Raw genomic sequence first — 19,120 nt, forward strand, 5'->3', positions numbered from 1 at the left:
TCTGACCTGCCACTCTCTGACCTGAAGACCTTAAACGTCTCTCATGGGTTATTCAATTATTTACAAATTCCTTATCATGGCATTTAAAGTTCCCCATGTTCTGGGCTCAACTCTGTTTTTCTAGCCTTCATGCTATGCCCATCACCGGCAATGTCCTTCCTTCCTTCATCTTCACCTGGCAAACTCCTAAGTTCTTTAAAACTATTTGAAATAAATACCATTTCCATCACAAAATCTTTTTTTACCCTAAACTACGAGCCTTCCTTGGAGCCCCTCTAGCACTTTATTAACAGTTTTATTTAATGCTTACCAAATTTTGCCTTGTATGATGATCTGTGTATTGCAGAGCTTCTCAAACTTTTCCTTTAGAAGTGCACCTAGTTGTACAGAAAAATGAACAGATAGCCAAGACTATCTGTCACAAAAAGCTGCCTGGAAAATTAAATTTTAATACGAATTTTACAGTGTTATTAGTATTTGACTAAAGTTTGTTTTTAATATAAAAATGATGTACCTAACACTCCAGGAAGATGGGTCTATTTCATTTGGGGGATTTAGGGTTCGCCTGACACACTGTGGACACCTTCCCCGTACGCCCACTGAGTTAAGGGCAGTGAATGCCTTACTATATATGAAACTGTAAAACTAATACAGTGCCATCTACAAATGCTCAAGAAATATTGTTGAACTGTGACTCAGAATAGGTTAACTGGTATTAACTATATTTACTAAAGTTTACCATGTACCTAGAATTGTGCTGTTTCAAGGAACTTATCCATGAGATGACCCTAAACAAGTATAACACTGTATATGAGCTAAATCATGAAACGTAAGCCTATTTGTGTTCTGCAAAAGACTCAGGTTGGAGACTCAGTCTCTCCGTTCCACACAACGTATGACTACCTCTTTCAAGTCCACTCTGACCTCCAAATTATTTTCTGGAACTCGATAATTTTCTGCTAACACTGCGCAAGGCTTAATCCTCACCACCTGAAAATAAAAGGTTTACATGCTTTCGCTCTCCAGTTTGAAGTTCACCAAATGCTCCTGGGCGTGGAGCGCAGAACACGGGGCGCTGTTGCTCTGGGAGTCCGACCCCAACAAAGGAGCAAATTTGCCAAAGCTAGCAGTACCGCCCCTAACATCCCCCACGGGCTTGCAATTGGTCCTTGTAGCTCACTCTCTTTCCAGGTTGGTGTTTCAGTTTGGCCCTCGCCTCCACAAAAATCCACCTTTAGCCAGCGACTATTGGTAGATTGTTACGTCATTGCTCCCTGTATCTCACTCCTATTGGTTACTATAGGAAGGGGCGGTCGCAACGTCACAGGCAAGGGCCGCCATTTTGACTGAGCAACCCTAGTGACAGGAGCCGAAGGAGCAGCGCAGGTTGTCCCCATTTCCCCTCCCCCTTCCCTTCTCCGGCTGACTTCCCGGGTCCCCTACACTCCACAGTCCCGGTCCCGCCATGTCCCAGAAACAAGAAGAGGAGAACCCTGCGGAGGAGACTGGCGAGGAGAAGCAGGTGAAGTGGAGGGGGTGCGGGAGGACGAGATGGGGGCGACTGTGGTGGGGTGGGAGACGGTCTCCCACCAGTGCGGATTGGTCGCCATGGTCTCAAGCTCTGCAGGGGTTGGCCACCTCTTACGTCACGCAGGGTGAGCTTCAACGCTGCTCGCTGTTTTGGCGCTGGTTGGTTGGGTCTGTTGTCAGTCAGTGCCAAGCCCTTCCTGATTGGCCAATAAACCTACCGCTCAACTCCGCAAGCTGTGCTATAATTGGTAGAGCTTGGGTGCGGGGTGGGTGTTTGGAAAGACTGGGTGAATGAAAGGGGGCTGGTGGTCCCGGAATGAGATGTGTATTATTGGTTATTAGGGGTAAATAATCCAAAACCAGGCTGGGGCCTGCATCCTAAATCCTCCGAAAGATATATGTAAAGGTCGAGATAAAGACGTTTAAAAAACAACCAGCATTGTCGGGGAGGGAGAAGAGTAATTATGGCTAATTTAAGGCGGCAAATTTCTCAAGAGACCTATTTCGACGATTGGGTTGATCCGTTGCCCACCTTCAGTGAGGATTCAACAAGACTGAAGAGGACTGGAGTTCCATACATAATAATAGCGGTTAAACTTGGACACCAAGAGAGTCGTGACAAGAAAGACGCCCCCCTATTGCCCCCAGACTTCCAAGGCAGTGGGACTTAGTCCACCTACATTTCCGTGATGAAAACACGCCAAATGCCTTCTTGGGGGTTGTATTTGACTTACAACACTGAGTACTGGGCTCAGGGGTTCATGTAATACACCTGGTGTTGTATCTGTGCTGGATTTACAGGGGAAGGGAATATAATTCCACTAAAAAGAGCCACAGATGTGCTTTAGATCCTTTCAAAAAAAGTCAGTAAAGAAAAAGGCAGTGGGGCCCACAAAAAGCAAGACAAAAGTAACAACAGTAAAAGACCCTGCAAGCCAATTGAGCTCTTGGCATGTTCCCAATACTGCTATCACTTGCCCCAATAAGGATAGCATTGACTTTTTTGGCAAAATCTGTGGGTAAAAACTAGTGAACCTACTATATCTTAATTTTTCCTGAGATTAAAAATAGTGTCATTTTCATCTTTGTTTACCTACCACCTTTCTACCACATGTGTATGGAAATGCTGAAGCAATGTCATCCCATTACTAAAGTGGAGATCTTAGGAGAAGGCCACATAGCTCTAGCCTCCTCCACAGAGACTTCTCACATGACTATCTTAGACTCTGAATAAGGAGGGAACATTTCAGCAGAATTATGTCTCTGTCGCTTTCCCTTTTGACCTATACTGTGTGTTAGGAACAGCCAGAGTACTTTCCTACTCATGTATCACCAACAGCCTTGGCTGGCTCTTCTGTGTCTTTCCGAGCTTCTGTGCTGAGTGAGCAAAGGCTTGTTCTGTGACTAAGGTATTGTGTTTAGATAACTTTAACCCAATACTCATAGGTCAACAAGGTGGTTCCCTGGGCGTAGTGTGTGAAGCACCTTGTTTTTTTCTTCTCACAATAATCTTGAGCTTTAGGAATTTGAACAAAGATAAAGCTTTATTTAAGAATAGAGTGGAAATAGCATGTTTACAAGTAGGTGGATCTCCAGAAGAAGTAGTATAAAGGTTATCAGATATTAGCAGCAGTTACTTCTTAGTCTTTAATTTTCCTTCTTTTTAAAAAAATTTATTGAATGTTAGAGAGAGAGAGGAGGGAGGGAGGGAAAGAAAGACATTGATTTTGTTGTTCCACTTATTTGTGCATTCATTGGTTCATTCTTACACGTGCCCTGGCTGGAGATTAAACCCGCAACCTTGGCATATTGGGACCACACTCTAACCAACTGAACTACCCAGCCAGGGCTCAGTCTTTCATTTTATTGGCCTATTTGTTCCTTCTAGGACACACAGGAGAAAGAAGGTATTCTCCCTGAGAAAGCCGAGGAGGCAAAGCTAAAGGCCAAATATCCAAGCCTAGGACAAAAGCCTGGAGGCTCCGACTTCCTCATGAAGAGACTCCAGAAAGGGGTATGGGACACAATCTCTTATTCTCTTACTTGGAACCAAAGGGAATGAGATCTGTAGAGGTTCTACTGAATGCTAACCTGCAAGTTTGTTGTTGGGCAGCAGTGGAAAGGAATTAGAAACTTGCAATGAGCAAGGCAAATTATTATAAATCTCTGATATATCAGTTATCTTCTGATTTCCCATATAGGATATTAAGGCTTAATAGGGGCATTTGGATATGGGGGTTGGGAGGATGAGGGAAGGATGTTAGAGACTGGCATGCCGACTGCCCTGAGCATTTGCCTGTCAGGATGGGAATTTTAGGACTGTACTTTATAGAATTAGAGCTAAATTTGGGGGGGGGGGGTGCATCATTTCAGAAAAAAAAAAAATCAAACCATCTGTCCTGAAGATTTCCTCAATTTGAAATGAATAGATTTCTTCTGATCCTCAAAATTAGCACTGCCATTTACTCCTTTAAGAGACTTTTTTTTCTCCATAGTGGTTCTCCTCACCAAATGAGAGTCTACCTTCATAGCCATCTAGCTCCTGATCAGGTTTCTCAGTCCCCAGAGGTACCTAATGCTGACTGAGGAATTGTCAGTCAATAGGCTGCAGTGTATTCCTCTGCGTGGATGAAATGGAGAGTGCAGCAGACCCTGTGGAGAATCCTAGTTGTTGAGTCTTAGTCACAGATGATGATGTGATGCTGATTTGCAGTTTACCTTGCTGTAGGCAAGGCAGGCATGGGCAGGCTGGCACAGCCACGGAACATGTGTGGGAGCAGTGGGAGTCAGGGAAAGTACATTATCATCACGAACAAACCCAGTTTCTATTTGTGGTCTGAGAAGACACTTTTCAATTTCGAGGTTGGTAGCTGGAGGTTGATCTCCTGCTGATTGCTAGGTTGGTCCCAAGTTGACCCTTCTCTATAGCTTAGTCCTTTCTGTTTCCTCAGCACCAAGCCTGGGGGTGTCTAACAGGTCCTCAGTAAGCCTTTCTGTGGAAAGTCAGTAATTTTGTTGAATCATCCTATACTGATGAGGCTACAAAGGATGCCTCTTAACTCCAAAAATCTATACTCTAGTTGGGAATCTGCTTACATACATGAAACAATGCATTTGGGGAAAATACATAAAAGTACATGTAATTAATATTAAGCTATAGTGCATGAGATCAATCATAGAAGACTTGAAAGATCTGAGAGTGGATGTGGATCTCCTTGCTTTTGAGGATGGCCAGTGCTCCTTACTCACCTAAACCTCCTTCTTGTCTCTTAGCAAAAGTACTTTGACTCAGGAGACTACAACATGGCCAAAGCCAAGATGAAGAATAAGCAGCTGCCAAGTGCAGGACCAGACAAGAACCTGGTGACTGGCGACCACATCCCCACCCCGCAGGATCTGCCCCAGAGAAAGTCTTCGCTCGTCACCAGCAAGCTTGCGGGGTAACCTGGGCCCCTCTTCTACTCCCCTTCCTCACCCACTGGACTTTTATATATCATAGGCAGGGATGGAGTGGGCACCTAGTTAGAGATCTTCTCAGCTGAGAAGGTAATGTGTGTTGAAGAGGGACTCTGAGTTCTTTTTGGTTAAATTGAGGTTTCCACACCCTCAGTGTAGCCCAGTAGGGGCCCAGAAATAGGAGACTAGGATTGGATAATACTGCAAACTCTCTTTTTCTTCTGTACGAGAAACTGGGGGGACGTGATTTCCCCTTTTGGAAGAGAACGTCTCCAAATTGGTTAGGCTAAGCCTTGGGAATAATGTGGCAGGTTTAACATCCAAGGCTAACCTGACATTGTTGGGAAAGCTATATTGAATGAGATCTGTTTTCTGTGCTTCTAAGTGTTTTGTCCCTTAGGCTGCTATTGCTTCATGTTTCCATTATGGCAGGTTTAGAGACTCCTCAAAAGGAAAAACTGGTTTGCTTGCCAAAAACTACAATGCCTACTTAGCCTCCCTTCTTAATCAGTGTCTCTTACAGTTTGCCTAGCTCTTAAGGATTGGAGAACTGAATTCACAGAAAATGGGCACCTTCTCTCTCTCCCAGCGTGTTGCTTTTGAACATACTATGGGATAGTGGATGGGGCACTGGTTCAGCAGTCAAGATGTCTGGGTTCAGGTCTAGTTTTGCGTAGTCTTGGCCAAAGTTATATGTAACCTTGGTCAAGTCATTAAACCTCTCAAGATTTCTTATTTCCTCATCTGTAAAATAGAGTTGAATATGGATAAGATTGATTCTGATTTTAAAATCCTGTAACTGCCAGTTGAAAAACTCTGCTGTTCATTGTAAAACTAAAAATATGGAAGGCCCATGGATGAGCAGCCTACACTGGGAAACCATTGGAAGACAACATGGGGAGAGAGGAAGTGGAGATTTGAGGGGTTATGAATTCAGGCAAGAGGGCCGAATATGTATTGTGGTCTTAGGGTTAAAGAAAAAAATATAAGAAACTAGCCATGGAGCTCTTGCCTCTGCCCCAGCCCACCTTTCTGCATACAATCTGGGCCTTCGCTGCTAAAAAGGCTGCTCTGGCAGCTGAGCTGGGGCCTGAGGAAACATGCTCAGTCATGCACATGTCGAGTCCCCCGTTTCTGGTGTTCTGAGGCAATCAGATGCCAAGTGTATTGTTAGTGAGACAAGAAGAAAAGGGATGAACTGAGCTAGCCTCTAGGGCTTAGTACTGTAGCAGGGCTGGAGTAGCAGGTTCTTGGGAGATAATTCACGCTGGGGAAAGCTGGGGAAAGCTGGGGAAGGTGGTAAAGGAGAGAGAGAAGGATCACAGAAATCTGCTTTCCCAGAGCTCAGTAACCCAGCTCCTGTGTGATGAGAAGAGGCAATGCTGATTCATGTCCAGGTGGAGGAAAGAGGTTGCAGGTGGCCAGCATCTTCAATCTAGTTATGACTTGCTTGGCCTGAATCTTACTGAATGCATACTGCTAGTTATAAGAGAGGGTCAGGGTCAGAACTAACCGAGCAAGAGAGGAAGATTCTGTAATCCTCTCTTGCCCTCTCATAAATTCTGATAGGCCAAACATTGGGCTCAATGAGAATGACCGATGAGCTTAACGTGCATGTGTGGGGGTGGGGTGTCTATATGCTTCTCTCCTGACCGGCCATTCACTTTCCAGGCTGTCATTCAGATTGGATAGGAAAAAGTTGGTGAGGAAGGAGTGGAGAGAGCAGGATCCCTGGATTCCTTGGCTCCCAGATTCCTTGACTGTCACTTGTAATTGTATATAATTTTTGTGTTTCTTGCTCCATTTCCTCATGCTGTCTTCCTTAGTCTAAAGTCCACGTGGGAAGGGGAAAATGCTGAACATCCTTGTATAGTTTCCTCAACTGTCCCAGCCATGTTGTACATAGATATGTCATGTTATTATATATATAAATATATATATAATTTTGTACGTTTTCTTCATCTCCGATCTTCTCGAATTTTGTACTTTTTTCGTTTCTGTCTGAGCCACTTTCTCTATTGGTCAGTTTGAGTCCTCAAAACTGAGAGAGGTCACAATGAGCCTGCTTTAGGAAGGAATAGAAGAAATAGGGAAATCAGAAAACTCTTGGTCTCTCTGTCTCTTCATCTGGTCGTATTCAAGGATAAGAAAATGAGACTCGAGCCACATACTATTATTTGCCACGTGTTTCCACAGCATGAAGTACATAACTCCCACGGCAAAGAAGGGTCATGTCAGAATCCAAATAAATCCCAGTTGCTTTGATTAAACCTAGATTATTAAATCCACTCAAAACAACATGTGTGTCGTCTGGCCCTGGCCTCTGCCCGGTTACCACCTCATCACTGTGTGCCCACCGTCAGTCTCCGCTGCTGTAAGTGGCTGTGGCTGTGCGTCTGAAACCGAGCCTGCTCCAAGCCAGGGGGCAGCATACACCCCTGCAAGCCTCCAGTTATTTTGATCTCGTCTAATGAATTGTTTTTCTGTCTTTGTTTTTATGGGTCTCTCCAAAAAAGGAAGAAACATTTGTTTTGTGGATAAGACTGAAATTCTCTCTCTCTTTAAATTTTCTAAGGATAGGATTCGGGCATATGCCAGGTGGGCCTAGTGATTGTTAAGTGTGGAAGAATCACGGGATAGAGACTGGGATGGCACTTAGGCTTTCCCCTTATTACTTGACAGTGTTTTCTTTTTCTTCTTCTGTGTTCATCCACAGTGGCCAAGTTGAATGATGCTGCCCGGGGCTCCGCCAGATCCTGAGACGCTGCCCCCCTGGGTCCTGTGCTGGCTCCTGCCCCTCCCTGCTTTTGCAGCCAGGGGTCAGGAGGTGGCTCGGGCGCGGGCTGGAGAGGCAGAAGCCCCTGCCCGTCGGTGTCCCAGCGCATGGAGCCCCTTGGGCTGAGCACCAAGACCTTGAACCTTTTTTGTTTCACCTTTTTTCCAAATAACTGTTGGGAGAAATCTCAGTGAAATCCTTGGGGGTGGGGTGGGGGGGTTCTGGGAGGGTTGTTTGAGAGGGTGGATGGGAGATTTAGGGGAATATAAATTAGGGCTTGGAGTTGATAACATTCCTGACTATTCTTAACCATGTGGCTGGTGTGGGGTGGGTGTGAGGGGAAGGAGGTGGAGTGAACTAAAGATGTGGGTTTCCAATTTAGTTCTGTAGAAAAATGCTGTGTTTGCTTGGGTGTGGCTGGGAACCGGCTGTCAGATAAAAGAAACTGTCCATCTAAATATGACAGATGCAGATAGCTCCTGTGGTTCTTCACAGCAAGCTGAGAATGCGATTAATGTTAATTGTTTATTTTTTAAAAATGTCCTGGGAACAGATTTACTGTGGGGAGAAGGGCAGTGAGTATGGGGAAAGGGGGCCGTGAGCATGGGGAGCCCCACAGAGCCCAGGGGAGTTTTTCAGTATTTGAAATAAAAAAAAAGACCCACGATAAAACCCAACCCAGAAATACTCTGAAGCAGTTGGTGTGTTTTATTGGGGTTTGGGGAGAGGGAAGAAAATATTGAAGACACCATTCAGGGGAGAAGCTGGTGTGGGGCCCTAAATCTTTAAAGAAGATAGCCGTCCTTAAAATAGGATGTGTGTGGGCTGTCCACTTCCATCCTTCAGGGAGAGGGAGCAAGATGTTGGCATGCTGACCAGGGCTTTTCCTGGCTTGTGCCCCTCCCCTTGTTCCTGTAGCTGATGTAGGTGCATCAACCTCAGGTTTAGGCTCACAAAATGAAGAGCTTGAGGATATTCGATCTAAATGATTTCTTGACACCTAAAACAGTTCGGGCTAATTTAAAAAAGGAAGCCCATTCTTCCTTTCCCTTTCAATCTTGCATCCCTTCACAAGTTACATCTGTGAAGGAGATATGAGACCTCTAGTAATAAGCCAAAAGGAGCTCAGGCCCTTCTGCTTATGGCCAGCAGGGGGCAGAGTAACTTCTTTCCTTGTGGTGTCTGGACCACCTCTGCAATCCTACCACTGAAAGAAGTTAGAAAGGACTTGTGAATGTAATATACAAAAGAAACTGTTACCAAAGGAGAAGCAGACTCAAACTTCTCTCTCCCAGGCCCCACCAACATTCACATGTGGTAAACTGAAACTACTTGCCCATTTTGCCCAAGTGTGATTAGGAGAGTTTATCATGGTATTTTCCCAAATGTAATTGGCCTTTCAAAAGCGTATGCATCAAGGAAAGTAAGGTTCAGGAGACATAGACATTTTAGAGAAATCTCCACTTTACTGAGAGGGGTACTTCTAAACTGGAAAAGTGTTTTTGCTATCTAGCTCATTCTTTTTCTTATTCAGAAGCTTTCTAAATAAGTTTTCAACTACTCAGGGTGTTCCTCACTTACTCTCTTCAGATTTAGCCAGGGGACTATGATGCCTCTTCAGCATCAGCCTTTCTGAACAGCGTGCTAGATGCCAAGTGAGCCAGGTGGTACGAAGATGTATCAGGGAAGGCATTCCCTACCCTTGTGGGGATTATTGTCTACCTGGAAAAAAAATTATGAAAAAGTTTATATACTTCAAAAGGTAAAAACTCAAGTATTAAAGCTAGAATATATATACAGGGTGGGTCAAAAGCAGGGTTACAGCAGTTCATATGGGAAATCATACAATAAACAATAATATGGGAATAACCTCTGTGTTTTGCATCCTCACAACTGGAAACCTACTTTTGTCCCACCCTGTATATCCTAGACCAATCGTATGGCCTCTCCTTGAACGTACTGAACCTAGTTTATGTGTGCCAGGTGGGCGAAGCTGGGGAATGAAATCAGGAAAGCCAAGTGTGGGATCTTTCCACTAGTGCAATTTCATATTAATATAGGTAAGAAAGTTGAAGTATAGAAATAAGTTACTTATAAGGTGGCAAAGCTAGTTTATGGAAGAGCTTGAGTTAGTATCTAGGCTTCTGTGTGATTTTTTCCATTATTCCTGGCTTCCCTGGTCCAAAGTTTTAAGCTGTAGTCTTAGGAATCCTGGGGTGCCAAGATATGTTTGTGGCTATCTCTTTCTTCAGTTTAAAACTTGCCATTCCTTCTTTTTTACTCCCTTACTAGGCAACCAGGGCAGACCGATTCTTCACTGCTTCAAATAGCTATTCCTGCTGGTATTTTTGCTAGGTGTTTTCTAAAATCTGTATTCCAAATTGTGGATTGAGGGTTCTTCCACCCCTCCAACTTCCTTGAATGATGGTTGTGCTGACAAGCCGCTCGGCTATGTGCTATGCAGGGTGTCAGAGATGAAGTCACCATTATTGTCCAGTGGCATTTATCTTAATGCAGGCAAAGCTAAAATAACTCAGTTGCCGTGGAGGATCTCTACAGTGAGCCAGTGGCACCCACAGAGGCAGCCCTCTTGTGTATAGTGCCCTCTGCTGGGACTTGAGGGAGGTTAGCAAGGAAGGGAAGTTGTTTTTTTTTTTCTTTAAGATTTTATTTATTTTTAGAGAGGGGAAAAGAGGAAGAGAAACATCAGTGTGTGGTTGCCTTTCGGGCGCCCCCCTGCTGGGGACCTGGCCCAGAACCCAGACATGTGCCCTGACTGGGAATTGAACTGGTGGCCCTTTGGTTCACAGGTAGGCACTCAATCCACTGAGCCACACCAGCCAGGGCAAAAGGGAAGATTTCTTCCCTTGGGAAGCTAAGACAGGACAATGGCATACAAATAAAAGCAAATTAATGTAGTTCCAAGCAGAACTTCAAGAGCTAAGAGAAGGAGAGTCAGGAGATGAATTGGATACTGAATTTTCTTAGAGGTAGATGACTTACCAATAAACTTAAGGGTGAAAAGAGAGGAGCATACCCGTCTTTCCTCTCAGGTGTGTGTCTTTTCTCTCCTGAACTCTAAGGGTCCCCACGAGACTTGGGACTAAAGGAATAATGGGCAGCGCAGCTCGTCTCTGGCCAACCCCCTGAACCTGTCCCCAGGGCCCTCTTTCCTCTGACTTTTCAGTAAGCCAACAGCAGCCCTGCTGTGGCTGTCTCCTGTTGCTTCTATTCCCAGCCCTTCCCTGTTTCACCATCCCCAGTTTTAATAAATGTATTCTCAAAAACAAAGATAAGGTAAAGCCTCCCATGCTTGGGCAGGAATATTTTAATTCACAAGTAATTGTTGAACACTCACTCTGCAGTTGGAAGTATTAGCTGTTACTAGGCAGGTAAACAATGTAAGAGTTGGTGCCTGCCCTGGAGGAAATTGAAGCCTTATTGAGACAACACTTCCTCACACAACACAAGATAGCCTCTGACTATTCAAGCAGTGGTACACCACTTCTGAGGAGGAAAAATCCAAAGGCCTGGAATCAGTAGGTAAATATTAGTGGAGAAAATGGAAATTAAACTGGGCCTTGAAAGATGGCTAGTATTTAATTAGTCCAATTCAATTATTGAATAAGTTCCCACAGTATGCCGGCACTGAGCTGAAATACGAGATGTGTGATATGTGGGTGCTTCTTTTGGGGAGATTATACTCTGGTGGAGAAATTGCACACGAAGAAGTCATTGCAGTGTTAAACTTGCAGCCGTAGAGGCCTAGCTACATAGAGCAGAGGGACGTGTAGTTAATAATTGCTGAATGTTCTGAGTGCTTGCAAAGTGTCTAGCGGTATGCTAAGTGTTTAGTTTATCTCATTTAATCCTCTCAAAAACCGTATGGTATGGGTAGTCTTACCATTGCCATTATACAAATGAGGAAACTAAAACAGTAACTTGCCCCAGTCACAGCTTTTGAGAGTGAGGACAGGGTGCGCTCCACTGGCTGCAGAGGGATGGGTGGAAGAATGATCTAGAAAGGTTTCGTGGAGTAAATTCTGAAGGATGAACAGGATTCTTTAGAAAGGTAAGTGAAAAGGTGCATTTTGGTAGAGGGACCAACACAGAAGGATGGGAACTGGAATCTGTGTTTTTTCTGCAGTTTCAATACCGAGTGAGTCCTGGGCAGTGGCTGGAGACCAGGCCAGGAAGGTAGACCGGAGCTAGATTCAGAGGATATGGCATCGAGGCTGGGCTAGGAACCATTAAGGGGATCACAGTTACAAAGGGGAGAGCTGGTCAGATCTGTGCTTTAGATAGGCACTGCCCACCCATGTGGAGAAGGGATTTAAAGGTAGTGGATTTACTGAAGGACTCATTCTAGTGTCAAGCTGCCTGGTTTTAAGTCCTGATTTTGTTAGGACAGGTTTATTAAACTCAGCTTCAGTTTCATTATCTGTAAAATAGGAATAATGTGGAACGTACCATAAAGGGTTGTGATGATTAAACAGCATAAGCATGTAAAGCCCTTACTTTGAGGACTCCAACAGCGCATAGCATGGTTCCTGCCCTGAAGGCGCTCACAGACTGTAGGGGTATAATACAGATGAGGGGACAGATGATTAGGATGCAAAGATCAGCGCTAAGATAGGGATCAGCACAAAATGCTCTGGAAGCACGGAGTAGGGGCACTCACCTAATTTAGGCAGGTGGGAGAGGATCAGAAAAACACAGAAAATAGCTTCTAAACCAAAATCTAATGGAGTAGTAGGACTTAGGTAAAAAGGTTAGGCCAAGAAAAGGAGTCTTCCAGGGGGAAGGAACAGTATGTAGAGGATTCACGGGTATTACATTCTGGAAACTTAAAATAATTGCAAGGGGTGAGGCCAGGGATTGGTAGAGGGAAGCAAGAGCCAGGTCATAAAGGACACTTAGGACTTTATCCTGGAGGCAGTGACCAAGGGAATGACATGAACACTTGGCTTTTTAGAAAAATCTTTCTTACTGCAATGCAGGAAAGAAATTGGAGAGGGTTAAACTGATGTGTACAGTTGCCGTTAATGGGAGGGATGGGAAAGTTGAGAAGGGGTATGGCTATTGTGGAGAAAGATGATGAATTCGGGCATAATAAGTTTGAAATAATAATGAAACACCTAAGTGAGGAATTATGTGCTACACTTCTGATTTTTTTATTAATTTTAGAGATAGAGAAACATCGATTTGTTTTCCACTTATTTATTCATCCATTGATTGATTCTTACATGTGCCCTGGCTGGAGACTGAACCCACAACCTTGGTGTATGGGGACTGTGCTGTAACCAACTGAGCTACCTAGCCAGGGCTCTACTTATAAATTCTTGCTATGGGGCTACATAGTTAGGAGTAAGACAGTTATGTTGTTACAGTACTGCATGTTAGATGTGACTAGGAACTACAAGAGATAATGGCAATGGGGAGGAAGAAGAGTGGGCAGACTTAAAGGATACATGGAAAGTACAATCAGCAGAACTAGATGTGGGATACAGGATTCATTAAAAAGTTCCCTGTTTTCTGGACAAAGGATTCCATAATCCAGATTGAGAATACAACTGCAAGAGTAAGTTTAGCGAGCAAAACACCAAGTTCAGTTTGCAGAAGGGTTCATTTGAGGTGCCTATAAGTCTAGAAATTGGAGAAGATAGTAGGTTCTGTGAACTTCAAGATATATCAGTAAAGGCATGAAAGTGAAAGCATTTAGAGCAGAAAGGTTGGAGAGCTGACCCCGATGAAGGCTTACAGCTGAAGAGAATAGAGACAAGGGCCCAACAAAATAGAATCAGAAAGATGTGGTCAAAGGACGTTATAATGGAGGAACTGGATCCGTCCATAGTGTAAAGTGCTATTGAAGGTTATATGAAGTAAGAAATGTGACTATCTCACCTACATGATAAAAAGTGCCCAAATTTTTCAGGAAAGAAATGTGGCAAATAGTGGATAACTGTCAGAATTATGATTTTTAGGGGGTGTGTGTTTGTACGTTTTGTACTTTTCAAGGTTCTGGCAGTGAACATATACTTGATCATTAGACATAACTTTACTTCCAAAAACAATAATAAAATCACAGTGTTTTTAAAAATGGACTAAAGGGTGTCCATATGATTTGGCAGTTAGTAGTCTTTCTGAGACAAGTTTTAATGGATTTATAGAGGTAAAATCTTGCTTGTACAACTGAGAGGTGTGGGAAGGTTTTGTTTTAGGATAGGAATGATTTAGGCATATTTATGGACTAAGTTAAAGGAACAAATAAAAAAGGTGAAGCTCAATAGAGAATGATGACAACCAAAAAGGATTCTTGTGAAGAGAGAGGGGATAGAAACAAGAGCTCAGATGGATGTGGTTAATTAAACAGTTTCACAAACATTTATTGAGCATTTACTATGTGCCAACCACTGTACAGGGTGAAATAATGGGCTTAATTTCATTGGGAAGCCAGCTGAGACAATTGGTCTCAAGCAAGAGAATGTATATAATTCATCCTGCTAAAACTCAAGGTAAAGACATAACAGTAGATAAACTCACAGCTATTTGTGACTAGAGGTAAGTAATTCACAAGAGTCTTCCAACAGCTTCATTGTTCTTTGTGGAATAGGATATGAAGTTGCCAGTTGAGACTTCATAGTGGAACTCAAGACAGAGGACTTAAGAAGAGTGGCTGCAGTGTAAGAGAGGATGAAAGGGAAGGGAAAGGAAGAAGGCTGAAAGGAATACTAAGGAAGTCCTGGCTGGTGTAGCTCAGTAGATTGAGCACAATCCTGTGAACCAAAAGGTCAGGAATTCAATTTTCAGTTGGCACATGCCTGGATTGTGGGCCAGGTCCCCAGTAGGGGGTGCTCAAAAGACAACCACACATTGATGTCTCTCTCCCTTTCTTTCTCCTTCCTGTCCCCTCTCTCTAAAAATAAATAAATAAAATCTTTAAAAAAAAAACAACTAAGTAAAAGAATTAAGGAACAGTGTTGAGGGCCTAACAGATTTGAAACCATCAATCTGTAACCCTTGGAATGTGAGATGCATGGGAGTGGTACCAATCGTATATTTTTGGGTTGATATATAATTTTTCATTGATTTATTTATCACTGGTAACACACAGCTGCCTGGGTACAGGAGCAGAAAAACTAATATCACTGTGTAATCCTGGGTTATAATTTGTAGACATGAAGTGGACTAACAAGGGAGCAAAGGGATTGGAGGTGCTGGTAAAAGACAATGCAAGGATTCCATCTGATTCAGCCTGGTTAAGGAAGGTATGTTAAACTCTGGTCAAGAGAAGTTTTGAGCCCTGACTGGTGTGGCTCAGTGGGTTAGGTGTCATGCCACAAATCGAGGGGTTGCCGGTTCATGCCTGGGTTGCAGGGGAAGGTCCCTGATGGGGGTGTGTGGAAGGCAACTGATTGATGTTTATCTCCCTCTCTTTCTCCTCCCCTTCCCCTCTCTCTAAAAATAAAAAAAATCTTTTTTAAAAAAAGGTTTGATAAGGTCAAAGAGCAGATGATTAAGCTGAAAGCTCAGGACATGGTAGTCAAATGATGTTAAAGATTTTAGAGGTGGAGGTCTTCCATGAAATGACAAAGGCATTAGGAATGGGTATTTGAAGTACAGTAAAGCTGAAGGTCATTGGAGTGTTAAGGAACTAAGGGAGTTCTCACATCCAGCTTTGAAAATAGGTGGCTTCTGTATTTGTGGCTTTGTTCTGTTATCGTTTGTTAAACTAAACTGTATTTTTTAAATTATATTTCATTGATTATGCTATTACAGTTGTCCTAATTTTTTCCTCCTTTGTCCCCCTCCACCCAGCACCCACCACTCCCTCAGGCAATGCCCCCACGCTTGTTTCCATCCATGGATAATGGGTGTAATTTCTTTGGCTGCTCCCTTTCCTATAGTGAACTTTACATCTCCATGGCTGTTCTGTAACTATTGTACTTCTTAATCCCCTCACCTCTCACCCTTTCTCCCACACCCCACTCCCATCTCTTTATCTTTAACCTTTGGCATTTTAATTATGATGTACCTTGGAGTGGGCCTCTTCGGGTCCATTTTGTTTGGGACTATTGTGCTTCCTGAACTTGTTTGTCTATTTCCTTCACCAAGTTAGGGAAATTTTCCTTCATTATTTTTTCAAATAGATTTCCAATTTCTTGCTATTTCACTTCTCCTTCTGGCACCCCTATGAAGCAAATGTTGGATTGCTTAAAGTTCTACCACAGACTGCTTATACTATCTTCGTTTTTTGGATTCTTTTCTTCTTCTTGTTCTGATTGACTTTTTTTTTTTTCTTTACGTTCCAAATCATTGATTTGATTCTTGCTCTACTGTATCAGCTGTGCAGGGGCAGGGTGGTGGTACACCGACGTGGTCTGTAGCTGTCCACTGGGTGCACTAGCCCTGGGGTTTCCTGGGTGGTGAAGGCCAAAATCAGCGCCCCCTGTGTTCTGCCACCCTGCCTGAGTTATAAAGCAATCCGAGATGGTTGCTACTTATGCAGGGCTTGGAGATTCCCAGGCAAAGCCAGCTATGAATCTAGGCTGCTAGTGCAGGGCTTGGGGCTCACTGAGGCCAGCTGCTGCTTGTTTGTTCATATGGAAAAGCAACTTGGGTGGGTCCCCAAGTTGGGTGGGGCAGAGTCTCTGGGGATCTCCAAGGCAAGTCAAACAGTGTTAGCCAGGTTGGTGGAATCTTAGATACAGCACCAGCCTACCAGCTCTGTGGGGAGGTAGCCCAGAAAAGGACAATGACCTCTGCTCACCTTGATGCCAGACACCTCTGCCTCCTCTTGCACGCCACTGGTGCCCCTCAAGCTTCCCCCACAGTGCACTGGAGCCCAGAGGGAGTGAGTATGAATAGGTGAGTCTGTGTGTGGGTTCTTAAAGAGGAACTGCTTGGAGCTCCAGAAGTTTCTTCCACTAACTCAATCCCTACTGGTTTTTGCAGCTAAAAGTTGTGGGGACTTATCTTCCTGGCACTAGAACCCTGGGCTAGGGGTCCTGGTGTGAAGCTGGAATTCCTTGCTCCCAAGATATTCCTCCTAAATTTTTTTTTAAGATTTTATTTATTTATATTTAGAGAGGGGGGGAAGGGAGGGAGAAAGAGGGAGAGAAACATCATTGTGTGGTTGCCCCTTACATGGCCCCCACCAGGGATCTGGCCTGCAAGCCAGGCATGTGCCCTGACTGGGAATCAAACCAGCAACCCTTTGGTTTACAGGATTGCACTCAATCCATTGAGCTACACCAGCCAGGGCTCCCTCCTGAATTTTTGTCCACCACACTTGGGGTGAGGCCAGCCCATTCCGTGTCTATTCCCCTCCTACCAGTCTCAATGAATGTAGTTTCTTTAATTCCGTAGTTGACAGGCTTCCATTCAATTCAATTTTTGTCAGTTCTGAGCAATGGTTTTTCTATATTTTAGTTGTAATTTTGTTGTGGTTGTGCAAAGAGGTGAGCCATGTCTGCCTACACCGCAATCTTGACTGGAAGTCCCCAACTATATTTTTTTATATAAAAGAAAAATTAAAGTGTCTAGCTTAGAAAACAACAACAACAAAAAATCAGGGGGGTGGGCTGGAATGGGGGTAAAAGGCAGAATCCAACTTGAACAACAATTAAAAAAATTATGGGCTAGGAGTGTTGGATCAGTGATATATTTAGATTGAAAAGACTGAATAGAATTGACTATTTATATTAGCATCTAGGTCTACATACCCACCAACAAGCATCATTCTTGATTTATTCCAGCTACTTACCTTCGATTCCCAACCAATTAGTAACATAAAACTGGTACCTGCTCTAGAATACCTCTGCCAGACAGCTTTTCTTTTACCCAAGGCCCTCTTCTCTAGAAGAAGCTGATTTCACAGCAAATTTGGGACTCAGCTTAGATCATTTTTAGAAGTAAACAAATATGTACGTGGGTTGGAAGTTTGGAAGGAACTCAGCCCAAGGAGACGAGCCGGCACCCTTGGTATCCCCTGAAGTAATTTGACCTATCTCTTGCTCCTGCAGTGGACCAAGGAGAGGACTCATGTAGGACCAGCATCTACCTCAAGGTTTCAGCTTCAGGACTATTGACATTTTGGACCAGATACTTCTTTGTTGTGGGGACTGTCCTGTGCGATTGAGGATGTTAACAGGATCTCTGTCCTCCACCCACTAGATTCTCAGTCAAGACAATCAAAAAGTCCCTACACTCGCCCTTCCTGTGCCCTTGTAAGGGTGATGCAGTGCCTTGGGAGGCTAACACCGAAGGGTACAGTAAGTCTCCATAAAACCCAGAGACGAGATGATAAAACTCCTCCTTGGATCCTGTCTGGAGTCACAGCTGAAAAAAAAAAAAAGAGTCCCTACACAAATGTCCCCTGGGGTCCTCGGGTTGAGGAGCACTGCTGACTTGAGGGAGGGGCTCACACAACTCTGGCCTGGGCCCGTTTAATCTCAGCAGCACCCATCCTCACTCCTCACCCTGTGCCTGGCTTCTTCCCTCACCGTTCCATCTGGGGTTGCCGTGCCTGCGTTAGAGGGGGTCCTCTGACTTCTCTCTACACGAAAGTGGCACCTGGGGTGAAAATGGGAAGCAAAAATTTCTATCTCTCTGCTCTTGTCCCAAGGGGATCCCCCTGACTGGATAGGAATTTACATAATTGGTTAAAATAAGACAAAAGAAGGTATGCAGGACTCACCTCTTAACTGTGACTGCTGTGAATCAAGACTGTGATCGTGGCCTTAAGCCCCTTTCTTACCTTGAGGGTAGGCTGGGAGAAATAATTGACAGCGTATCATAGAAATCTGCCTTTTCTAGGGATCAAAGTACCAATCAAACTATACTGCAAGGCCACTGTAATCAAAACAGTCTAGTACTGGCATAAGAACAGACACATAGACCAATGGAATGGAATAGAAAGCCCAGAAATAAACCCATGTCTGTATGGTCAATTAACATTTGACAAAGGGTGCATGAGCATACAATGGAGGAAAAACAGTCTCTTCAATAAATGGTATTGGGAGAATGGGACTGGTACATGCAGAAAAAGAAATTAGGCCACCAACTTACACCATACACAAAAATAAACTCAAAATGGATAAAAGACTTAAATGTAAGTTGTGATACCATAAAAGTCCTAGTAGAAAACATAGGCAGTAAAATTTCAGATATCCCATGTAGCAATATTTTTGCTGATATATCTCCTCAGGCAAGGGAAATAAAGGAAAAAATAAACAAATGGATCTGTATCAAATTAAAAAGTTCTGCACAGCTATAGAAACCATCAAAATGAAAAGGGAACCAACTCTATGGGAAATACAGTATCATTGTATTTTCCAGTGATATCTCAGACAAGTG

The 19,120-nt window shown here is 43.8% G+C and overlaps 1 protein-coding gene and 1 non-coding gene across 3 annotated transcripts; both read left to right on the plus strand.

The window, feature by feature from the left end:
• The first annotated feature begins 1,333 nt into the window (after window positions 1-1,333).
• ENSA (endosulfine alpha) lies at window positions 1,334-18,694 on the plus strand. 2 transcript variants are annotated; one of them, XM_045817180.1, is made up of 4 exons: window positions 1,334-1,522; window positions 3,419-3,544; window positions 4,804-4,970; window positions 17,788-18,694. In XM_045817180.1, the coding sequence occupies exons 1-4, from the start codon at window positions 1,466-1,468 to the stop codon at window positions 17,810-17,812; spliced, it is 375 nt and encodes a 124-aa protein (XP_045673136.1). In that variant the 5' UTR covers window positions 1,334-1,465; the 3' UTR covers window positions 17,813-18,694. The 2 variants fall into 2 exon arrangements, with proteins under 2 accessions (XP_045673136.1, XP_045673137.1); XM_045817181.1 differs by lacking the exon at window positions 17,788-18,694 and adding an exon at window positions 7,703-8,447.
• On the plus strand, window positions 17,984-18,105 carry LOC123804897. The gene has a single exon (XR_006783248.1). It is a non-coding gene; the product is annotated as a small nucleolar RNA SNORA26 (small nucleolar RNA).
• Window positions 18,695-19,120: the final 426 nt, after the last annotated feature.

This window comes from Phyllostomus hastatus, unplaced genomic scaffold (genome assembly GCF_019186645.2).
Source record: "Phyllostomus hastatus isolate PE091 unplaced genomic scaffold, TTU_PhHast_1.1 phas_scaffold_216, whole genome shotgun sequence".
Lineage (NCBI taxonomy): Eukaryota > Metazoa > Chordata > Mammalia > Chiroptera > Phyllostomidae > Phyllostomus > Phyllostomus hastatus.

Bases quoted from the DNA above. Each gene is read 5' to 3' on its own strand.
- ENSA (XM_045817180.1), top strand. From the start codon at position 1,466: ATGTCCCAGAAACAAGAAGAGGAGAACCCTGCGGAGGAGACTGGCGAG. The intron at 3,545-4,803 runs GTATGGGACACA...CTTGTCTCTTAG, and splicing joins TGAAGAGACTCCAGAAAGGG to CAAAAGTACTTTGACTCAGG. The intron at 4,971-17,787 runs GTAACCTGGGCC...TTGCTCCTGCAG, and splicing joins GTCACCAGCAAGCTTGCGGG to TGGACCAAGGAGAGGACTCA.